The 23,836-nt window shown below is 37.8% G+C and overlaps 2 protein-coding genes across 2 annotated transcripts in view; one reads left to right on the top strand and one right to left on the bottom strand.

Moving 5' to 3' along the window:
• The window catches only part of LOC131663399 (protein will die slowly), a 128,638-nt gene extending 112,173 nt beyond the window's left edge, over nt 1-16,465 (bottom strand). Inside the window, exons 1-2 of the mRNA XM_058933791.1 lie at nt 16,303-16,465; nt 16,127-16,223 (exon numbers count right to left, since the gene is read on the bottom strand). Of these exons, the coding sequence (XP_058789774.1) occupies nt 16,127-16,223; nt 16,303-16,356 (151 nt within the window). The 5' untranslated portion in view covers nt 16,357-16,465. The remainder of the gene's footprint in view (nt 1-16,126; nt 16,224-16,302) is intronic.
• Nucleotides 16,466-18,044: 1,579 nt separating this feature from the next.
• Nucleotides 18,045-21,119, top strand: LOC131663417 (uncharacterized). The gene is made up of 4 exons (XM_058933817.1): nt 18,045-18,112; nt 18,346-18,381; nt 19,000-19,232; nt 20,599-21,119. Exons 1-4 carry the CDS (start codon nt 18,045-18,047, stop codon nt 21,117-21,119), a joined length of 858 nt encoding a protein of 285 aa, XP_058789800.1.
• The last annotated feature ends 2,717 nt before the right edge of the window (nt 21,120-23,836 follow it).

Here is a 23,836-nt window from a genome sequence, read left to right as displayed (position 1 = left end):
CAATTTATTTATAACTTTCACTTTTATTTTAAATTTTAAGTAATTATGATGTTTATTAAAAACTTGAATGATTGTATTTTCTATTCAATGCTGTTTGATAATCAAAAAACTATCATTCACATATCTTAAGTATAATTTTGAAACATATATAAATTTAATTACAAGTCTGGATATGCACATCTTTTCTAGATCATTCAAAACTATGTTAGAAAACAATGAAGAGAATGGTAAACCTATTGGTATTTCTCATTAAAGTAATGCGATTTTAAATTTTTGTACAAATGCTTTTGGTTCTGATTTCAATTATTGAGAAATATATATATCTTATTAAAATGTGTAGATAATATTGAAGCTTGCAAAGAAACGATGATTAAAAATTGAAAATAAATTGTATAAATATACTATTATGGTGAATTTTCGGAATAATATAATGGTGCCTTTCATTTCACAATTGAAGAAGCAGTAAAGAATTAGAAAACAAAAATCAAAGAAATTTCTCTTTTTCCGTTAAATACAAATTGTAATATGTTCCAATTCTCTTTTAAAACAAAGACTTTTTCCTATCATCTTTTAAACAAAACATAAATATGGTTTAGTAATCCAGATCTCTACAATATTCCAAGACCACATTTTTTTAAATCACGTAGCCTATGAGCCTTGTCTAATAAATCTTATCAACTCAATACTTTGCTTCTTATAACATATACTTATAATATATTTATATAGTATACTCATCATTATCAAGGATCAATAACTTATAATGTCTGGAAGATAAATAATTTTTAAAACTATTGGTTCTTTAAAATTTCCAAGATATTACAGTTAAACAAAAAACCTATTCAAACCAATTTATTTTCAGACTTTCTTAAATTATCTGTACGTATATTGTATATATATGTACGAGGTGTGTTCAAAAAGTAACGAGAATTTTTAAATTTCGCGGGTTTGGAGAGTCCGCTTGTATAAAATTTTTTTTATTATGTTGGTACACATGCCCCTGAAGTACGATAAAATTTTCAGCAATATTCATTTCTTACTTTTTAAGTGGCAGCCGCTAACGTTAGACGTGTTTTTCGAGCTCGGCGATTTTCGTTTGTGAAAAAAAATGGATCAAAGAATTTGTATTAAATTTTGCGTAAAAAATGACATAAAGTGTAGTAAAGTTTGTCAAATGTTAACAAAGGCATATAGTGAGTCTGCTATGAGTAAAGCAAGGATTTATGAGTGGTATAAGCGTTTCCAAGATGGCCACGAAAACGTTGAAGATGACGAACGACCCGGACGCCCAAGCACATCAACAACCGATGAAAACGTGAAAAAAGTGAAAGAAATGGTTATGAACGATCGCCGAATCACAATCAGAGAAGTCGCTGATGATGTTGGCATATCAGTTGGCTCATGCCATCAAATTTTTTCGAATGTTTTGGGTATGAAACGTGTGGCAGCAAAATTCGTTCCAAAATTGTTGAATTTCGAACAAAAACAGCGGCGAATGGAAGTTGCTTAGGAGTCGCTAAATGAAGTCAATAACGATGCAGAACTACTAAAACGTGTTATAACAGGTGACGAAACATGGGTTTACGGATATGATGTCGAAACTAAGGCTCAATCGTCCCAGTGGAGGCATTCTGGATCGCCAAGACCGAAAAAGGCTCGACAAGTGCGGTCGAATGTGAAGGTTATGCTCACTGTGTTCTTCGATTTTAATGGCATAGAGCATTATGAATTCTTGCCAGAAGGTCAAACAATCAATAAGCAGTACTACCTACAAGTTCAACGTCGTTTGCGTGAAGCAATCCGAAAAAAACGCTCGGATTTGTGGCAAAACAATTCATGGCTTTTGCACCACGATAATGCGCCTGCTCACACTTCATTGCTTGTTCGTGAATTTTTGGCCAAAAACGAAACTGTAACGATGCCTCAGCCTCCATATTCGCCAGATATGGCTCCATGTGACTTTTTTCTATATCCAAAAATAAAGAGAACATTAAAAGGCCGTCGTTTTACAAGCATAGATGACATTAAAAGCGAATCGCTGAAAGAGCTAAAAGCTATTACAAAGATCGAGTTTCAAAAGTGTTTCGAGTATTGGAAAAAGCGTTAGCATAAGTGTATTGTATCCGAAGGGGACTACTTTGAAGGCGACAACATTAATGTAGATGAATAAATAAATATTTTTTTCATAAAACGAAAATTCTCGTTATTTTTTGAACACACCTCGTATAACAACTGAACATGGTAATCTTATACCCAATATCTTAATACAATCAATCAAATAGCAATGTTTTAAATATTTATTCATACTTTCAAGCCCATGACCATATAATTTTTCAAACAAAGGGACAATGGAATTATGTTTCTTCAAGCTAATGAATATACCTAATAATTATTCATATTGTACTCAGCTTTATTCATCATTTTAATTATAATATATAGATGATTAAGTTGAATAAAAGTAAGTGTATGTGCGCATGTTAAGATTTAAAATTCAAAATAAATGTATTATGAATAAATATTATAATAAAAATCATTAGTATAAAAATACTGTTTAAAATATACGATCACTTCACTTGTAACGCTTGGCTAGTTCGGACGTGTGTTGAGTCGCTCTTCTATATTCGAGTGGTCGTTAATTAGTGATCAAAATAAAAATAAATTCAAACAGTGTTATCTAAAAAAAACAAAATTAAATACAGGAAAATTGAGTCATTAAATCAGCCAATATGGCTGTTCGCGCCATTTGCGCTCCGAGATTAAAAAAAAAAAAAAAGAGAGAAAGCAACCGACAACAGAATATAAGGAACGACGCAAGGGCAATAAATCATCGACTTCCGCGTTCGGTGACGTTTACAGTCGGAAATATGCGCGCATCTGTTGTTTATTGCATATCGCCAATTGCAGCGCGTATTTCCCACATCTGCGCACCGCATGTCCAAATGCAATTATTAGGCTTCTTAGTTTTTTTTTAGGTGAAAATGAACTCCGCTAATCCGGCAATACTCTCGTCTTAGCACGTCTGGGGAAAACCCAGATGTGCTCGATGACCAATGATCTCGAGGCCGTGCGCGTCAATAAAAAAAAGAGAGTTCGCGGCCGGCGGCCGCAGGTAATCAAAGGTCGTACGGACTCTTCCATCCTCGCAATCGCAAGTCCCTCTCTGTTTGGCTCCTCTCGGGCGGGCCTCAAGAGTAGGGAGAATTTTCCGCCTATTTATTCTCGCGTCTTCGGATAGAAAGGAGTTCTGTTCCTTCCGGAAACCAGACAGCTACGGTCGACACTCTGCTCTCTAACGTGCATCTCGCATCACTCAAAGGGGTTGTACGCGACAAGTCCTCTTTCTGCCGCAAGTGCATGTCTGCGACACCGAGCCAAGAAAGGAAACCGTGCGCGCTCAGGTGTGTGAGTGTGTTGGGGTGCGACTGACTCGCTAGTGTCTCGTGATCCCAGTGACGCATTTCAAGGGGACTGACTGCGTCAGTGGAAGACACCCTCAAGTCTCCGGGGTGCTACCAGTTCCTTCCTGCCCATCAGTCGGCAAATTAGGCGACATCGCAGTTTTTGTGTGCCCAAGACGTTGGGGCTGCGGTGCGCCGATGTGTGTGTGTGTGTGGTAGTACCTTCCCTCCCTCTACCTATGTTGGCGTCGACTGTAAGCGAACACACATTTTTTACTCTGAATGGCCATTCACCGTGCGAACTATACAGGCTCCGCGAGCCTCAGGTAATCTATTGTAAGCGTATCCAATCTCTCTCTCTCTTTCTCAATTTTGTATTAGTGGCGTAGTTTTTATTTATAATAGTAAAAAACTCTGTAAGTATTCTATAGGATCTCGATGGCTCTTCCCCACTCACGACTGGGTTTTTAATGCCGGATGAGTATTCCTCACTGTAATAATTTCATTAAAGTTATATTGTATAATTAGGACTTATCATTTATAACACGCAATCATCCATCCCTAATTCCGAACTTATTTACTGTCACGTATTATCTCCTCGGCGCCTTCAGCTTGCCCGTCCAGAGTATAATTCATTGTTAATAATATTAATAATCGTAACATTTAAACTACAGTTTAAACATGGTGCCCCGGGTGAGGAATTGTGTGTTGTAGATGATAGTCTTGATTCATTCAAAATCTGTGGTAAAATTGTGGTTTTAATTAGCAATTTAATATAATATAAAATAGAGAGAAGTTACAATTTTATAAACGTGAGTCAGTGCGAGTAAGGTCCACCTGCGTCTTACTCTCTTCATTACAAAAATCAATTGAGCGAATTAAACGTTGATTGCCGCCATGACCCGCGTTCCGTTGGACAGGCTCGCAGCTATTCAGCAATTCAAGAGCGATGAGATCGCTGCTATCGGCTCGCGCATGCGAGATCGAGCGCCTGACACTCTCAATAAAACAATCGTGCAGACGCGCATTCGCATCGTGGAAGAACGTTGGGCGGAAATACGGAAAATGCACGATGAGATTATGCTTCGCGCTGATGCGACAAGACATGTGTACGTCACAGAAAATCGTTTTGATGCGATGGCTCGCGCTCATGAGGAAACCCTGGACTGGCTGTTAACCAGGATGGTGGAGCTTCCGGATTTAAATAATGATCAGGAACGCGAAAATAACGAAGTTAACTCCCGACGCCGCGCACGCGAAAACGACGAGCTAGACGAGCGACCAGCCAAATTGCCACGTTTAGATTTGCCTACGTTTTCCGGTAAATACGAGGACTGGGAGAGCTTTTCGGACGTGTTCACCACTCTTGTGCACGACGCCCCGTGCCTTGCTAATAAAACTAAGCTTCAGTACTTGAAATCGTGTTTAAAAGGCTCTGCAGCTGAGCTAGTAAAGGACGTGGCCATCATTGGTATTAATTACGCGTCGACTTGGCAGGCACTTAAAGATCGGTTTTATAATCCGCGCTTATCTGTCAATAAACTACTTGATTCACTGGGAAACTTGCCGTATTTGAAGAAGGAAAATGTGAATGATTTACGTCGATTTGTCGACGAAACTCAGCGTATCGTTCGAGCGCTTACGAACAGCGGAGCCCCTGTCGCGCATTGGGATATGTGGCTCGTTCACACAGTAGAAATACGCTTGGATTCGGAATCGCGGAAAATGTGGGAATCGGAACTGATTCAAGGGGATCGGCAATTAGCTCTTCTACTACTCGATGCGGAAAACAATGTAGCTTCGCGTTTTCCAAAGTTTGTCGATCTAGTCGCTTTCTTAGAGAGGCATGCGCAATCATTATTAGTTATCAGCGCTGATAAAGAGGACAAAAAAACTCCTCAGCCAGCTAACTCAAATTCGGGTCCTCGTAAGGTTTACCACGCTCAAGCCTCCGGTTCCGGGAGAAACAAACCGACGACATGCTCTATTTGCTCAGGCGAGCATCTTATTACGCACTGCCCTACCTTTTTAGCGAAGAATGTGCACGACCGACTGAGCGACGTGCGTCGGTTAAGACTTTGTTATAATTGCTTGAGCACGCATAATCTTAAAGACTGCAAATCGAAGCACTCGTGTAAGACTTGTCACCGGAGACATCACTCCCTGATTCACTTCAACAAACGGAATAACAATGGCAATGATGACACCAAGGTTCAAGCTAACGTTGCTCAAGTGAGCGTCGGGCAGGAGCTCTTGGCAAACGCGTGTCGAAAAACCGAATGCAACATTCTTCTTGAGACAGCGCAAGTCATTATCATTGGGCCCGATTATCATTGCCACCGCGCTCGCGCTCTTCTCGATCAAGGATCGGAAGCGACTTTTATCTCGGAAGCGCTCGTTCAATTGCTCCGATTACCGAAGAATCGCGTGCAAACAAGCGTAATCGGAGTAGGTGGTTGTAAAGCGGGGACTGTTAAATCGGCGACTTGCTTCACGTTGCAATCGCAAGTTGACGTGAACTTCAAACTCGAAGTCAATGCTTTTGTGCTGCCGCGACTTACTTCAGCGTTGCCTTCTAGAAGCCTTGTCCAGTTCAATCTTCACCAATTCAAAAGATTACGTCTTGCGGATCCACAGTTCCACATTTCGGATCGCGTCGACCTAATGATAGGTGCTGACTTGTATGGCCAATTGCTTCTTCCGGGTGTGAAAAACTTCACCAACACGCTAGTAGTCGCGCAAAATACCGCGCTCGGCTGGATAGTCTCGGGCCCTACGCACGGCAGTACGCCACGGCAGGCGGTACCTGCTAATCAAGTTACGGTCAAGGCGCTACGACGTGAGGTTAATGATGATTTAAGCGAAATTATCCAGAGATTTTGGACCGTTGAAGAAGTGCCGGTCATTACCAATAAACTAAAGCCAGCTGACGAAGAGTGTGAAAGATTTTTTACGGACACACATGCGCGCGATCGGGACGGAGATTTTCGAGTTCGCCTCCCTTTAATCGGCGAACCGCCGATCGTGGCCGCGGAAACACAACGAATGGCTTTGGGTTCTCTTAAACATCAGCATAGACGCTTCTCAAACGATCCGGAATTAGCAAGCGCGTACGTTGAATTCATGCAGGCTTATGAAGATCTAGGTCATATGGAACGTATCCCTCGAGCAGAGATAAATAACGCGCGAGCCTGATACCTACCCCACCATATAGTTGTCACCGGTACCCCCTTGCGAAAGAAGTATCGCGTAGTTTTCGATGCCTCGCGTAAAACGCTCGCCAAAAATTGCTTAAATGACTTTCTCATGGTCGGCCCACCCCTCCAGAGAGACCTCGCGCTTATTCTACTAAATTGGCGTCGATTTCGTTACGGGTTTACAGCAGATATCGTGAAGATGTTTAGGCAAATACGTGTTGCGCGAGAAGATCAGGATTTCCAACGAATCATATGGTCTCCTTCGCCACAGCAAGCGCCAATCGAATACCGCTTAACAACGGTCACTTACGGCACGGCTTGTGCTCCTTATTTGGCGATTCGCACGCTATCGCAGTTAGCTCGCGACGAAAAATCGCGTTATCCTTTAGGCGCTGAATGCTTAGAAGCAAACACGTACGTGGACGATACGTTCTCGGGAGCAGACGATCTCCCCACCGCTATACGTAAACGCGACGAACTCGTGCAAATTCTCAAAACTGCAGGTGTCGAATTGGATAAATGGGCTGCAAATCATGTGGACTTGCTGCCTCCACGCGACCAATCTAACGATAGCGGCGTAATCAAAGAAATCGACACCAGCAGTGACGTCAAAACGCTTGGCGTACACTGGAAGCCTTCCTCCGACGAGTTTAGCTTCAGCGCACCCAGTCTTAAGCACGGTAGCATAAAATTAACGAAGCGAGCTCTATACTCCGAGATTGCAAGGTTATTTGATCCGCTAGGTTGGCTCTCTCCAGTCACGGTTGTCGCGAAAATCATAATGCAGGACTTGTGCGAAAAGTGCGATTGGGACGAACCGGTATCAGTCGAGATCTATAATAGGTGGCAAAATTATCGCCAATCCCTCGCAGCTCTACCCACTCTCTCGGTTAATCGCTGGCTCGGCTTAGCTCAAAACGCATCGTTTGAGATTCACGGTTTTTCGGACGCATCGTCCCGTGCTTACGCTGCCGTCGTGTACATCCGCATTACTTTCAGTAACGGTCAGTCACGAAGTGAATTAGTTGGTGCTCGGACAAAGGTCGCTAGCGTGAAAACAATCAGCATTCCGAATCTTGAGCTTTGTGGCGCGACCTTACTGGTAAAATACGTGCGTTATTTGCAAAAATTAGATTTCTTGAAGACTGCGTCGGTTCGTTTGTGGTCTGACAGTCAAATCGTCCTCACGTGGCTTAAGAAACATCCTTGTCACTGGAAAACTTTCGTCGCGAATCGGGTATCGTTGATACAAACCGAATTGCCATCAGCTACGTGGGCTCACGTTCCTACAAAACAAAATCCCGCTGATTTGGCCACGCGAGGTGCTACGCCCACCGAATTGAAGTCAGCTGACTTGTGGTGGCATGGACCCACCTGGCTCGTTTCTGAACCGCAAAATTGGCCGCAACAGCCAAGAGCAGTGCAAGCACTGCATACCCAACGGGGATTGACAAAGATCGAGCCGGTGTTTCTGTCACGATACTCTAGTTTAAGACGTCTCTTGCGCATAACGGCTTGGATGTTGCGACCGATTCTTCAACGGCGACGTTCCAATGCCGGCCAAGGCTCTTATGCTAAACTGCGACTTTGCGTAGAAGAGCTCGACAACGCGCGAGCGGTGCTTATAAAGCTCGCGCAAGCTCACGCCTATGATGGAGAAATCACGCTCTTACGGGCTCACAAACCTCTGCCGAAGCACAATTCGCTGTGCAAACTGACGCCGTTTCTCGATTACGACGGTATCTTGCGAGTCGGGGGTCGGTTGAGCAACGCGAATCTGCCGTGTCACGTTCAACATCCGCCGATATTACCACGCGATTCCGCTATTAGTCGACTTTACGTACGAGATGCTCACGAGCGAGCGCTTCACGATGAACCTACACTGACTACGAGTATTCTGTTGCGTTTTGCGTGGATTATTGGAATGCGTCTCTTAGTTAAGTCTGCGATACACAAATGCGTCTCATGTCAACGACATAAACCACGCTTGGCCCAGCAACTTATGGGTAACCTGCCAGCTGAACGAGTAACCCCGAATCGCCCCTTCACGATAACAGGCTTGGACTACGCAGGCCCTATCCGGGTACGAATTTCCAAAGGTCGCGGCCAGCATGCTTACAAGGGCTACATCGTCGTTTTTATTTGCTTCACTACGAAGGCCATACATTTGGAACTGGTTAGTGATTTAACCACCAAATCGTTCATTGCTGCCTTTCGAAGATTTGTGAGTCGGAGAGGCCTGTGCAAGCTCCTTTTTAGTGACAACGCCACTACTTTCAAGGGAGCCGACGCGAAACTTCGAGCGATGTTTCAAGAGGCTTCAACATTCTACAAGGACATTGCGAAGGTGCTAGCTGACGATGGTACTTCGTGGACCTTCATACCACCAACTACGCCGCATTACGGTGGCCTCTGGGAGGCTGGCGTGAAGTCCACGAAGAATCTGCTAAAGAAAACTATTGGCGAGCACACACTTACATTCGAAGAACTGACGACCGTTTTGGCGGAAATCGAGGCCTGCCTTAACTCACGTCCGCTCTGCCCTTTAACTACAGACCCCGAAGACCTGCAAGCTCTCACGCCATCTCATTTTCTTCTCGGCACAGCCTCGGGAGTTGTTCCAGACCAACCTATACCAGCAGTTCCCGAGAACCGACTTGACCGCTTTCAATTATTGCAACGTATGCGCGATCAATTTTGGAATCGATGGTCAAGCGAATACGTTGCACACTTGCCGGAAAGAGGAAAGTGGCGAACGTCAGCAGTCAACTTCGCCGTGGGACAGCTAGTACTGATCAAGGACGATCGTTATCCAGCTGCAAAATGGCCTCTTGGTCGCGTAATTGAATTACATCCAGGGAAGGATCACCTTGTTCGGGTGGTCACAGTGAAGACAGCTGCTAACACCCTCCGCCGACACATTGCTTGCCTAGCCCCCTTGGATTTAGATCAACATCAAGAACTTGCGGATTTGGCCAAACGGGTTCAAGCGAGTAATTGCGTAACTAGGATATAGATATTCGTCCGAAGGACGAAGACGGGCGGTATGTTCGCGCCATTTGCGCTCCGAGATTAAAAAAAAAAAAAAAGAGAGAAAACAACCGACAACAGAATATAAGGAACGACGCAAGGGCAATAAATCATCGACTTCCGCGTTCGGTGACGTTTACAGTCGGAAATATGCGCGCATCTGTTGTTTATTGCATATCGCCAATTGCAGCGCGTATTTCCCACATCTGCGCACCGCATGTCCAAATGCAATTATTAGGCTTCTTAGTTTTTTTTTAGGTGAAAATGAACTCCGCTAATCCGGCAATACTCTCGTCTTAGCACGTCTGGGGAAAACCCAGACGTGCTCGATGACCAATGATCTCGAGGCCGTGCGCGTCAATAAAAAAAAGAGAGTTCGCGGCCGGCGGCCGCAGGTAATCAAAGGTCGCACGGACTCTTCCATCCTCGCAATCGCAAGTCCCTCTCTGTTTGGCTCCCCTCGGGCGGGCCTCAAGAGTAGGGAGAATTTTCCGCCTATTTATTCTCGCGTCTTCGGATAGAAAGGAGTTCTGTTCCTTCCGGAAACCAGACAGCTACGGTCGACACTCTGCTCTCTAACGTGCATCTCGCATCACTCAAAGGGGTTGTACCCGACAAGTCCTCTTTCTGCCGCAAGTGCATGTCTGCGACACCGAGCCAAGAAAGGAAACCGTGCGCGCTCAGGTGTGTGAGTGTGTTGGGGTGCGACTGACTCGCTAGTGTCTCGTGATCCCAGTGACGCATTTCAAGGGGACTGACTGCGTCAGTGGAAGACACCCTCAAGTCTCCGGGGTGCTACCAGTTCCTTCCTGCCCATCAGTCGGCAAATTAGGCGACATCGCAGTTTTTGTGTGCCCAAGACGTTGGGGCTGCGGTGCGCCGATGTGTGTGTGTGTGTGGTAGCACCTTCCCTCCCTCTACCTATGTTGGCGTCGACTGTAAGCGAACACACATTTTTTACTCTGAATGGCCATTCACCGTGCGAACTGTACAGGCTCCGCGAGCCTCAGGTAATCTATTGTAAGCGTATCCAATTTCTCTCTCTCTCTCTCAATTTTGTATTAGTGGCGTAGTTTTTATTTATAATAGTAAAAAACTCTGTAAGTATTCTATAGGATCTCGATGGCTTTTCCCCACTCACGACTGGGTTTTTTATGCCGGATGAGTATTCCTCACTGTAATAATTTCATTAAAGTTATATTGTATAATTAGGACTTATCATTTATAACACGCAATCATCCATCCCTAATTCCGAACATATTTACTGTCACGTATTATCTCCTCGGCGCCTTCAGCTTGCCCGTCCAGAGTATAATTCATTGTTAATAATATTAATAATCGTAACATTTAAACTACAGTTTAAACAATGGCTGATATATTAAAACAAAAAGTGCAGATAATACCGGTAAAAAATCTGGAAGAAATGAGAGCAAAACGCCGACAGAATGGAAAACGGTGCAAAAAAAGACAGAGAAATAGCCCAGATGAACATAAAATTAAAAAGAGAAGACAAACGCACATCAGGGACTACTGGCTTGGAAATAGTGACGATGTAATCAAAACAAGCAACCAGTACGAAATCTTACTAGAAAAAAACGATAACGAATACACAGGTAAAATAAATAACCCACCTTCAACACCTACAATAACTAAAGTCGCGAAACCACCACCTATTTTTGTAAACGGAGTTTTAAATATCAGCCCGTTAAAAACCTTACTTGAACAAGTCGCAAAAAATGAATATATTTTGAAGTTCTTAAAAATAATGAATTAAAAATTCAATTAAATAATCCGGAACATTTTTTCCTAATTATATCGGAACTAGAGGAAAAAAACACTGATTTTTATACTTTCCAACAAAAAGAAAACAAATCATATAAAACGGTTTTAAAAAATATACACCCATCGGTAAATTTAGATGAATTAAAAAATTAAATAAAATCATATAATCATGAAGTGATGAAAATAACAAACATTAAACATAAAATCTCAAAACAACCGTTACCAATATTTTTCATAGAAATTAAAATGAAAGAAAATAACAAAGAAATATATAAAATCGATAAATTAATGCAACAAATAATTAGTTTTGAGCCTCCGCGAAAGAAAAGAGAAATTCCTCAGTGCATGTTTGCCAAGAATTTGGCCAGACTAAAAATTATTGCCACAGAATACCAGTCTGCGTAACATGCGCTAATAATCATTTAACATCAGATTGTTCCATCAAACATAAAATTAAAACTGTGAAATGTACAAACTGCGGGAGAAACCATGTAGCTAGCTACAAGGAATGCAGTGCAAGAAAACTCCTGTAATAAAAACTTTTTCCAGCATTAAGGCCAAAACAGTTTGCAGTATCAAAAGAAGAAAATACCGTTAGACCAAATGTTTCGTATACACAGGCTACTAGCGAGAATGTATTCATACCAAGTGAAGAACCAAATCAAACACAGCCACCTCAATCAAATGTAAACAATAACAATGACAGTCAGCTGGTAAACATGATGACTTAACTAATGAACAGAATGGATACAATGTTAAATCTGCTTACAACGCTCATAAACAAGATTAAATGAATACAGGAATAAAATTTACAATATGGAACGCTAACGGTTTAGCGCAAAGAAGTATGGAATTAAAACCTTTTCTCATAAAAAATAATATAGATATAATGTTAATATCTGAAACACATTTCACCGATAAAAATTTTCTAAAAATATCACGATATATGTTATACACTACAAATCATCCAGACGGCAATGCACACGGAGGAACGGCTATAGTAATTAAAAATACTATTAAACATCACGAAATTGAACCATATAAATATGATTATCTACAAGCAACCAACATCTCAATCACAGACAAGTACGGTCAAATAATAGTTTCAGCATTGTATTGCCCTCCAAAACATAAGATAACCAAGGAACAATACAAAAAATATTTTGATAGCCTGGAAAATCGCTTTCTTGCAAGAGGCGACTACAACGCTAAACATCCATGGTGGGGGTCTAGATTGATAACGCTGAATCTAAAAGGAGCAATTCTATACACAGTGATGAAAACAGAAAATTTAACGCCAATATCAACAGGCGAACCTACATACTGGCCCTCCGATATAAATAAACTACCGGACTTAAAAGACTTTGCAATTATAAAAGGCTTATGTTCTAAAAATATAACAGCTAAATCATGCCTCGAATTAACTTTAGATCACTCCCCAATTATTATTAATTTCGCCTCAACAATAGAATTAAACTTAAAGAAAAACAGCCCCTTATATAATGAAAAAACAGATTGGAATTTATACAGAGAAATATTAAATGAGAAGCTTTCGTATTACATACCACCAAAAACAAAATAAGATATTGATATTGCAATTGAAAATGTCAATAATATTATTTATAATACTGTTAAAAACGCGACTCCAATATACCCTATGAATAAAAAAATAAATTTAACCAACTCTAAAGCTGTATCTGACAAAATTAAACAAAAAAGATTAAGAAAAATTTGGCAGCAAACTAGATTACAAATAGATAAATCGAATTATAATCGATCAATAAAACAAAAAAAAACAAAAAAAAAAATAAACCAACCGCAAAGCTTCTCTCCTCCTATTTTAAAAAATGACAATACATGGGCTGGAACAGACATCGATAAAGCTAATACTTTTGCTAAACATTTACAAAACGTATTCAACACACCGCAACGTAAAATAGCAAAAGATGAAGAACAAAATTTATTAAATAACATTCAAAATAATAATGTAAATAATTATACACATAAGAGCATTAAAACTAAAGAAATAAATCATATAATTCGCCATTTCAAAAATAAAAAAAGCCCGGGACACGATAATATAAATGCAAGGTTATTAAAAGAACTCCAATAAAAGCGGTAAGATATATAACCATTCTGTTAATTCAATTTTTCGCTTACACTATTTCCCTACGGTATGGAAAATAACAACAATAATACTTATATCAAAACCGGGTAAACCGCCCCAACAAGTAACTTCATACAGGCCAATCAGTCTACTGCCAACGTTATCCAAAATCTGTGAAAAAATAATAATTAAAAGACTACATAAAATACTAACAAAATAAAATATAATACCAGATCACCAATTCGGTTTCCGTAATAATCATGCTACAATAGAACAAATAAATAGAGTAACCATATAAATAAGAAATACCTTTGAAAAAAACGAATACTGTAATGCAGTATTTCTTGATGTAACACAAGCATTTGATAAAGTTTGGCACGAAGGGCTATTATATAAACTAAAAAAAATGTTACCAAAAGAACTTTATTTACTACTGGAATCATATCTAAGTTCTAGAACCTTTAAGGTAAGAGTAAATAATGAAACAGCAAAACTTTATCCAATAAAAGCCGGTGTCTCCAAGGAAATGTTCTTGGTCCTATATTATACCTAATTTACTCCCATGATCTCCCCAAAATGGAAGACGTCAGCATAGCCACGTACGCAGATGACACAGCAATATTAATATCACATGTTAATGAAATAACAGCCTCCAACATAATGCAGAAATACCTAGACACAGTTCTTAAATGGTTCAACAAATGGAGGATAGTGATAAATGAAACTAAATCAATTCAAGTAACTTATACAAAAAAGAAAGGATACTGTCCATCGGTATACATAAATAATCACCCAATTCTACAAGGAGAGAAAACTAAATATCTTGGAATGCACATGGATCGAAAACTTACCTGGAGAGACCATATCTGGACCAAACGAAAACAACTCAATCTACAAACGAGGAAATTTTACTGGTTACTAGGAAGAAAATCCAAACTGTCAATCAAAAACAAATTACTAGTATACAAATCCATAATTAAACCAGTATGGACATACGGCATACAACTTTGGGGCACAACCACAAAGTTTAACATCGATATCATAGAAAGATTTCAAAATAAAACAATAAGATACATCACTGATGCACCATGGTATGTAACAAATGAATACATAAGGAAGGATGTCAACATTAAGACCATAAGAGAAGAAATAGAATCAACTTGTAAAAAATATACCAGTAGGATAATGGAACATTCAAATCGTCTAGCAAATGAACTAATTGATACAACACCATTAGTCTCAAGATTTAAAAAGTACAAAACACTATTTATTCATAATTAAAGGAGCACGGCAATAGTATATTGGTACATAACAATGGTGAAGTACCCTCATGAAATTATATCAAATATTTTTGTAACCAATTTTGTAATTGTATAATAAAATTTACTCATTGTTAGCAGACAGTCTGTAAATAAATAAATTGGAAATAAAAAAAAAAAATAAAAATATACGATGCATATTATTTTAGAATTATAAATTAAAAATTCAGACATAGGGAAGAGTGGGAATAAGTATTTTATACCCAATTTAAAACATACAAAATAAACTTCTGAAAATAAGTAGTAAAAAGAAATTTATAAAATAAAATTATTCACTGCAACTATATTAAAATGTTGTGCCAGAATCCTTATGATAGTATTATAATGAACTAAATATAGAATATAATAAGACAAACAATAAAATTAAAGCTTGGAGTATTCAGATTTCTAAAATTAATAAAACAATATAATTAATAAAACAGATATATTATTGTAGGTTACCCAAAGTAGTTAAAGTTTTATATATAGTAAACAAATCATTAAACAAAATCTAAAAGCCAGGTATTAAAAAAACTATAACTGTTTATAAATAAATATTAATGTAATTTTTACTATTATATAAATGTTTCTAGTATTAAGCATTTTTTTTAACTTTTTTTAAAATTAAATTCATATTATTTAAGTTTTTATATACATATTTCTATTAAGTTTCTATACATGAGCAAAAATTCTTTTTATGTAGACTAAAATGGTAAATACTATTTAATCATTCAAATATTGTAAAATAAAATTTTTTAAAAAATTTGCTGAATTTCATTAAATAAAAAAATAATTTAATACTATCTTAGAAATTTCTACATGATATTCAATTATTATAACTCAGCACTACCATACACTAATATTATTACTACTATTATTAGAACTCATGGTATTACTATTTAGGTTCATTTCTACTTAAAGTTCAGTGAATAACTTTTTATCAGCCATTCGATTTATGAATTCACAATTATGAGAAAGATAAAAAAGTTTTTGCTTATTTTAGTGACTAGTAAATAATAAGCTTGATGAAGCAAAAATATTACTTTTATCAAAACTCATGAAATAGTCTACTTCTAATATTGAACATTGCTTCATTTTATATATAGGCATTCTATATTCAAAATTTGTAAATCATAATCAATAATTCAGCAACAACAAAAATTATTAGTTTTCCAAGAGTATTCATAATCAAATCTATTCTATTATTGTGTACACTATACATAAAGATGTGAAATGAATAATGTCAATTAGAAATCTTGCAGTATCCTCTATTGTAGTTCATTAAACCATTATAATTTATTAATATTATTCACTTACAAGAGCTAGCCAACCACTCTCCATTTGGGCTAAATTTAACAGAAGAAACAGCTTTGGTATGACCTGCTAAAGTGTATTTTAAGCTGTAATTAGGTTTCTGCAAATAAAAAATACCAAGAACGATTTATATTTTCGTTTCGTTTAGGTTAAACTCATGACTAAAACTTAAGACATACCACTGCTGAATTACTTTTGCTGGTAGATAGTGAGGTATTAGGAGACGATAACATGATAAATATTTTAATTAATGAAATTAAAAAAAAAACAATAATTGTCTATTTCTATATTGTATTATAATAAAGAAAATTATGAAAAAAGGGGATCGCAAGCTAAGGGTGTTCACAGAACGATTCTGACACTTAAATATGACATGAATTCTGACACCATGACACGTTGAAAAAGGATATGTCATGAGCCACTGCGCAGCAAGCCATGCGCAGGTTATTTCTAGGGATTTTAAAGGGGAGCGTATTTTGAATACAGAATGATAAAAATGAAAACAAACAAAAAGCATGGATTTCTAGAGGAACAACAACAAAATCGAGAAATGGAAATAAAGGTCCGATCGTCAAAGCTTAACGAAGCATGTGCTAATACTGCAGCAACGATGTTATCTTCGATTATAGAAGAACAAAGAAAAGCCTGTGCATTGAAAATATTAGAAGTCATTTATAAGCCTTAAATTGAATTATATTTTTCAATATCTTCAAGGATAATTTATTAGTTGTATATCAAAACAAGCATCAAGTTGTGTATCAAAATAATAGCTATACTAATATATTTAACTGTCAATGAAAATGAATTATCAATTTCTGCTTATTGAATTCATTCTTCAAAAGAGCACGTTTTATAATCAATACAATTTGAGAACGGTATAAATCTTTCAATCGAAGAAACTAAACCAATTAAAATGCTTTTGATGGAGAAGATGCTGCTGCAGTATACTTTCTTTTTTCAAATGTGGTGACTTTTTACTTTAATAATTTTTTTATACATCACAGTTTTTTTTTAAACAACAAATGTAGTAAACAATTATTTTAGAAAATAAAGTAATATTTTAAGACAGCAGACTTGTAAGTGTCAAACCATGCGCATGTTTACATATAATCCTGCTTTATTACAAATTTTACATACAACAATAAGTTTTGATCTCTAGTATTTTATTTCACGCAGATAAAATATAATAATAGGTATAAAAAAATATTGCACTTTGAAGAATTTCAACTAGATAAACGTTCATCCTGCATAATGCATGATAAAATAATCACATTAAAACCTCTAAAATGTTTCATCTCATACATTAGTCTAAAGATTAGTCTAAGATTATCTTTTTCCGATCTTCGTCTGTCCTTTCCCTGCTCGCGCGCGTATCTATCCCCACTACTGGACGCCTATACCTTCGAGTTTTAAATGGTTAGTTGCATTTCATTCTCACCCTCTTTCTCTCTCTCTCCTCTCTCTCTCTCTCTCTCTCTCTCTGCGGGCGTCGACAGACCATAAAATTTTCATTATTCATAAAAGCACTGCAGATCGGGCCACAGTTACTGATAGTAGCACATTCTCTACTCTATTGTTTCTCATTAATTTTTGTTACTTCTTTCAACACCCTTTCTTTACAACTTAATTGGTATATACAGTTACTTTAACGCTACTAGAATTTAATTAGGAATTAGATTGATTTGGAAAATACGCACATTATATACGCGGACAGCTTTCGCAAATTTTTTAAGTTGCAGTTACATTACAAAAGAATATGTCGTTATAATAATTAATGTGTCAATTGTAATGCAATGTGTGGTTTAAGATTTTTTGAGCAAATGTGTACACAGTGAAATAACAAAAAACGATTATTACGGGCGGTTACGGCAATGTTGCTTATATATCTGTTATTAATAAGCGATATAATTTCTCGGTAGAGATGGAGCCTTACGATCTCCGCAATATATTAGATGATTGCCTCATAGAATTAGAGGAGTCTAGAGACGAGTTAGTTGCTGTATTTAATTATCAACGATTAATTAGATGGAGAAACAGACGATTTTGGATGCATCCAATGAATGAGGGAAGACTTTATGGTGAGGAATTTTTCGCAAACGAATTTCAGGATATGAAACAGCATTCTCGATTCAATCGATACGTTAGAATGGATATTGATTTATTTGAGTATTTATTGCAACTGGTGGAATTAGAAATTTCACCTTTAACCAATAAACGAACAGATGCGCTGAGCAACGATTAGCTATGACACTAAGGTAATTTTATAATATAATGCTCATATACGTATGTTCAATGTTCCACGAATCAGTTTTCTTCTTCAATTTTTTATTTGTTACATAAAAGGTATTTTCGGAATTCACTTTTTATCTTTTCCACTTGGTTATAAGTTTGAGATATAAATGATATTTTTATTTTGCTTTTAACTTTGAAAAATAATTTTTTGAAGATTTCTTTCAAAAATACATTATTGCATTGAATAGTCGAAATTGGTTGCATTATTCACATTATTTCATTCTCAGTATCGTGGAGCAATTTTTTTCTTTTCATTAGGATACTTATACAATAATGTAAATACATATGAGTTAAATGAGCTTTTAAGTTTGAGCGTAGAATAAAAGTTGAAAAAAATTTATTGTATGTTATTCGTCATGACAAAAAGCCAGAAAATGTAAATAAATGGCTTACATTTGTTAAGTACAAGAGAAGCAACGATTTTGATTTAATAAAGGAAAGTCGCAGTTTTTAAAAACTTTAATTTTCATTCAATGAATAGCTTTCATATGTTAATCATATCATAGTTTTAGGACGAACAGTATACATTTCTTTTATAATCTGATCATACTACAACTATATTTATACGTGATCTTTTTCACATTCTTAGCAACCGGCGATCAAGTAAATTCCATTGCCGAGGTTTATAATGTTGGAGAATCGCCTCTTTACTACATAATTACCACCACTTGCGATGCTATTTACAGAGTTTCGTCTCCGATATATATAAGCTTTCCTTCAGAACAAAAATGGCGTAATAACGGTAGAAGTTTTGAGCAACGATGGAATTTACCTCATTGCCTTGATACCATTGACGGCAAGCACATACATATACGAGGTGTGTTCAAAAAGTAAGGTGACTTTTCAAATTTCACGGGCAACGTACTTTCGATTGTCGATTATTTTGTTTTGTTATGTTGGTACACTCTTCCCGAACATCTGTACCAAGTTTCAAGTGTATAGCATTTTTTGTTTGGTTGTGAGAGGCGTAAAGGTTATAAGTGTTTTGTGTGCTCGGCGATTTCTTGCTATCGAAAAATATGGATCAAAGGATTTGCATCAAATTTTGTGTAAAAAATAAAATAAAGTGCTCCGAAACACTTGAAATGTTGACGGTGGCATACGGTGAAACTGTTCTGAGTAAAAAAAATTTTTACAAGTGGTACAAACTCTTCCAAGATGGCCGGGAAGATGCCAATGACGAGCCTCGCTCTGGACACCCAAGCACGTCAACAACTGATGAAAACGTTCAAGCAGTGAAGAAAATTGTTCTGAAAAATCATCGAATCACTATCAGAGAAGTTGCTGAGGATGTTGGTATACCGCTTGGCTCGTGCCATGAACTTTTTTCTAACGTTTTGGGCATGAGACGTGTGTCAGCGAAGTTTGTTCCGAAATTGTTAAATTTTGACCAAAAGAACCGTCGCATGAGCATCGCTCAAGAACTGTTGAATGACGTCAACGACGACCCAGATTTACTCAAAAGGGTCATAACTGGTGACGAATCATGAGTATATGGTTATGATATCGAAACCAAAGTCTAATCGTCCCAATGGAAGAGCCCAGATAAGCCAAGACCGAAAAAAGCACGCCAAGTTCGATCAAATGTCAAAGTTTTGTTCACTGTTTTCTTCGATTACCATGGCGTGGTGCATCAGGAGTTCTTACCATATGGACGTACGGTCAATAAACAGTATTATCTTGAAGTTTTGCGCCGTTTGCGAGAAGCAATACGAAGAAAACGCCCAGAATTGTGGAAAAACAATTCATGGCTTTTGCATCACGATAATGCCCCTGCTCACTCATCTTTGCTTGTGAGAGATTTTTTGGCCAAAAACAACACCACAATCATGCCTCAGCCACCATATTCACCGGATTTGGGCCCATGTGACTTTTTCTTGTTCCCATAACTAAAGAGACCTATGAAAGGACGGAGATTTGCAACGATTGAAGAGATTTTTTGTAAAAAAAATTTTTTGTAAAACAAGACTGCATCGCTGGAAGAGCTCAAGGCTATATCGAAAAGTGCTTATGAGAAGTGCTTTGAGGATTGGAAAAACCGTTGGCATAAGTGTATTGTATCTGAGGGGTATCACTTTGAAGGGGACAACATAAATATTGATAAATAAATAAATATTTTTTCTTAAAAATACAAAGTCACCTTACTTTTTGAGCACACCTCGTACAAGCTCGCTCTCATTCAGGTTCACTTTTTTTCAATTACAACAAAACCTACAGCATTGTACTCATGGCAGCTTGCAATCACCGATACGAGTTTACGTGGATAGATGTTGGTGCCTTCGGAGGTGAGAGCGATGGTGGGATTTTCTCAAGGAGTGCTTTTGGTTCTCATTTGCAAGATGAAATTTTACCAATTCCAAAAGAGTATAGTAATTTACCTGGTTCACGGATTGAAGTGCCATATTTTTTCATCGGTGATGACGCTTTCGCGCTAAGACCAGATTTCATGAAGCCCTATTCAGAAAGAAATTTAACTGAGGCACAAGAAGTATACAATTACCGCATTTCTCGAGCAAGGAATTGCATGGAATGTGCACTTGGCATATTAGTTAAAAGATGTAAAGTATTGGAAGGACGCATTGGAATTCATTCTAAAGATATTGACAGAATTGTTCTGGCGTGTGCATGTTTACATAATTTTGTAATGAGCCGCACTCAGTTTGAATCAAGGAGCTGCTCTACACATGGAAATAATAATCAATAAAGGCAGCAACCACGTGATGTTGTAGGTCGAGCAACATTACGCGAAGCTTTGCAAATTCGCAATCATTTGACCAATTATTTTATGAGCCGCGAAGGACAAGTTTCTTGGCAGTTTGAATACATCAACCGTGGAACTAACCGAGAGTTTTAAGATTAACTTATTCTATAATTTTAATTTTCTATTGTTTGTAAAATTATGTAAATATTCACTTTATATATAAGACTTTCATTACCAAAAAATTATCATTATTTTAAGTATGCAATAAACATACGAACTTTAGCGTTGTTCGTCTTTCGCATGACTATTTGTTATTTTACACAGATTAATCTTTTTGCACCGTAGCACATACAAAAAATGAGATCCCATTAATTTCATACCATGTTTCAAGCTATTTCATATAAAAAATTTATTATACTCGAACTACTGCATACTCATTTTTGTTTTACCTGTAACATTATATGTAATACATAAAACCTACTTTATTGTTTCTCGCTGTAGCGTGACGTATATATTACGAGCTACTTTCTAAATTAATGTTTTGTTTTTTTTTTAACAAAAAAAAATAGTTTTGTATCATGTTTTCATTTTTACAATAAAATTAAAAGAAAAAATATATATACATCTTATTTTTCTTCTAATTTCATTTATAAATAATTTTATAATTTTATTTTATTTTTGATAAATAATTTTTGATTAGCCAAGCTTTTAAAATCACAGCTCTTCGAACGCAGATAAACAAATTCATGAAATCCTTAATTACAACGGACATGTTACTTCTATATTTAAAATTGAAAATCACAAAGCTTCAATCATAATTTTCCATTTAAAACCCATTGACTGTATAGTTTTTGTGGCAAAAATCGTTAAAAATCCGTTAAGAATCCGTTTGTACTTGTAAAATATCATTTTAATTGGTACTTCGGCTGATTTTCGTTATTATAAACTATCATTAGGTTATCATTTTCAATTGATATAGACTTTTAATGAGTATAGGCAACTTTTTTCATTTTTCTAACAATTAAACGCTGCATGTATAACAAATCAGCCTAATTGAATGAAGAAGTGTGAGAGTCGGATGTGTGTGCAGTATGATTGTGTGAGTGCATCGGCGACGTGCTTTAGGTTATGTTTGTGTGGTTGCCGGTCGGGGCATTGACTGTTTGTAAACAATCCCCAATCGATTGCAATCGTAGTTTTTTAAAACATTTATGGAATTCATTGTTACTTTGATCATGAGAGTTGAATTGGATGATACCAACGATACCGAAGAAGTCATTTTTGACACCGACAATAAAGATGTGAATGAAGTATTTCTCTGGGTGTTACAAAACTATCCACGAATTTTTCAAAAGGATCACAAAGAACACTTTGATCGTACAGCTATAAGTAATTCGTGGCTAGAAATTGATGACCAGATGCATGAAGATAGTATGTAGAGTTAACATTAATATCCCTTAAGATTAGGATTTTATTAAATACCTACTCTTTTTCTCTCAAGTATTCAATAGTATATAATCATTTATTCATATATTTTCATTTAATGAATATTATGTTCGCAGTCTCTGTAAGCATGGTTAGATGGGCTCAGTTAAAAGATGCTTACAGGCGAGAGATGGAAAAATAAAGCAAAGAAGAATGTATTGGGAGTGGGGCTCCTAGAAGAAAAAGTCTTTTTCCTTTTGTCGACACTATCAGAAGCATGCTATCAACATCTCAATGCATGAGATTGTAAGTTGAAATATATATAAAAAAGTTTGTTATTACAGGCATTACATGTTGAAAATTTCCACAGTGAGACGAGCAATTTTTCTTTCAAGGACAATGGAAAATCATCTTGTTCACAAAATTCAAGATTTTACACTACCAAGTCGTTTAGCAAGAGAAATAACAGCCAATGTCTTCTCATGAGAGCGTTAACCAATCATGAGAAGAGAGCAAATAGGCTTGAAACTAATTTTAACCGAGCACTTAGTTCAGTTCAATCAGCAAAAGATGTTGCTGAGAAAGATCACCACGATTTTGGTGTCAGGAGCCACACCCCGGTCCTCACGGACCGTGAGCATCGGTCCAGCATCAGTAGCTCCCGGGGCTCTCTTCTCCTGAGCCAGCGCTGGCACGCTGTGGCGGATTCCTGTCCATTATCTATCCGCAGCAGAGCCTCTCTGTAGGCCCTTTGGCGTTGAGCCACCTCTGCCCACTCCCCAAGCAGTTCTTCTGCGCCCTGGCGGTTCATGAAGCATTTCAGGTGCTCCTGCACCTGAGACTGGAGGTCCGTTGTGAATCGCCAGGCACTCTCCACCTTATTAATCCCCAGAGGTACGTGTCTGACGTCGAGGAGGAGAGTTGGCTGCTCCAGGATACGGGGGTGGCTTCAGACCCAGTGCGATGCCCCACAGGTTTCCTTGGGTCCTGGGCACTGGCTAGCACTGTCCGACGTCTGGGGTATGTCGGACTTGAGGGTCTGCACTCCCTGATCCACGGTGGACTCGGAGCGAGCCACGATGCGTCCCGAAGAACGTCCGCCACCGATCTATTATGGCGTTCCCTTCGGGTGGCCCACTCCAACTGGACCCTGGCGAAGCTAAACAGATCTTCTATAAGCTGCGCTGCATCAGGACCCAATTGCAGATCTAGTAACATCTGCGTGACACCTTCGAAGGTCTCTTCCTCCACGACGATTCTCCGGTTCATATCTGTAACATCCAAAACAAAAAAAA

This window comes from Phymastichus coffea, unplaced genomic scaffold, assembly GCF_024137745.1.
Source record: "Phymastichus coffea isolate CEN01 unplaced genomic scaffold, Cenicafe_Pcof_1.1 PCOF00035, whole genome shotgun sequence".
In the NCBI taxonomy this organism is placed as follows: Eukaryota; Metazoa; Arthropoda; class Insecta; order Hymenoptera; family Eulophidae; genus Phymastichus; species Phymastichus coffea.
This window is presented reverse-complemented; position numbering and strand designations above follow the sequence as displayed.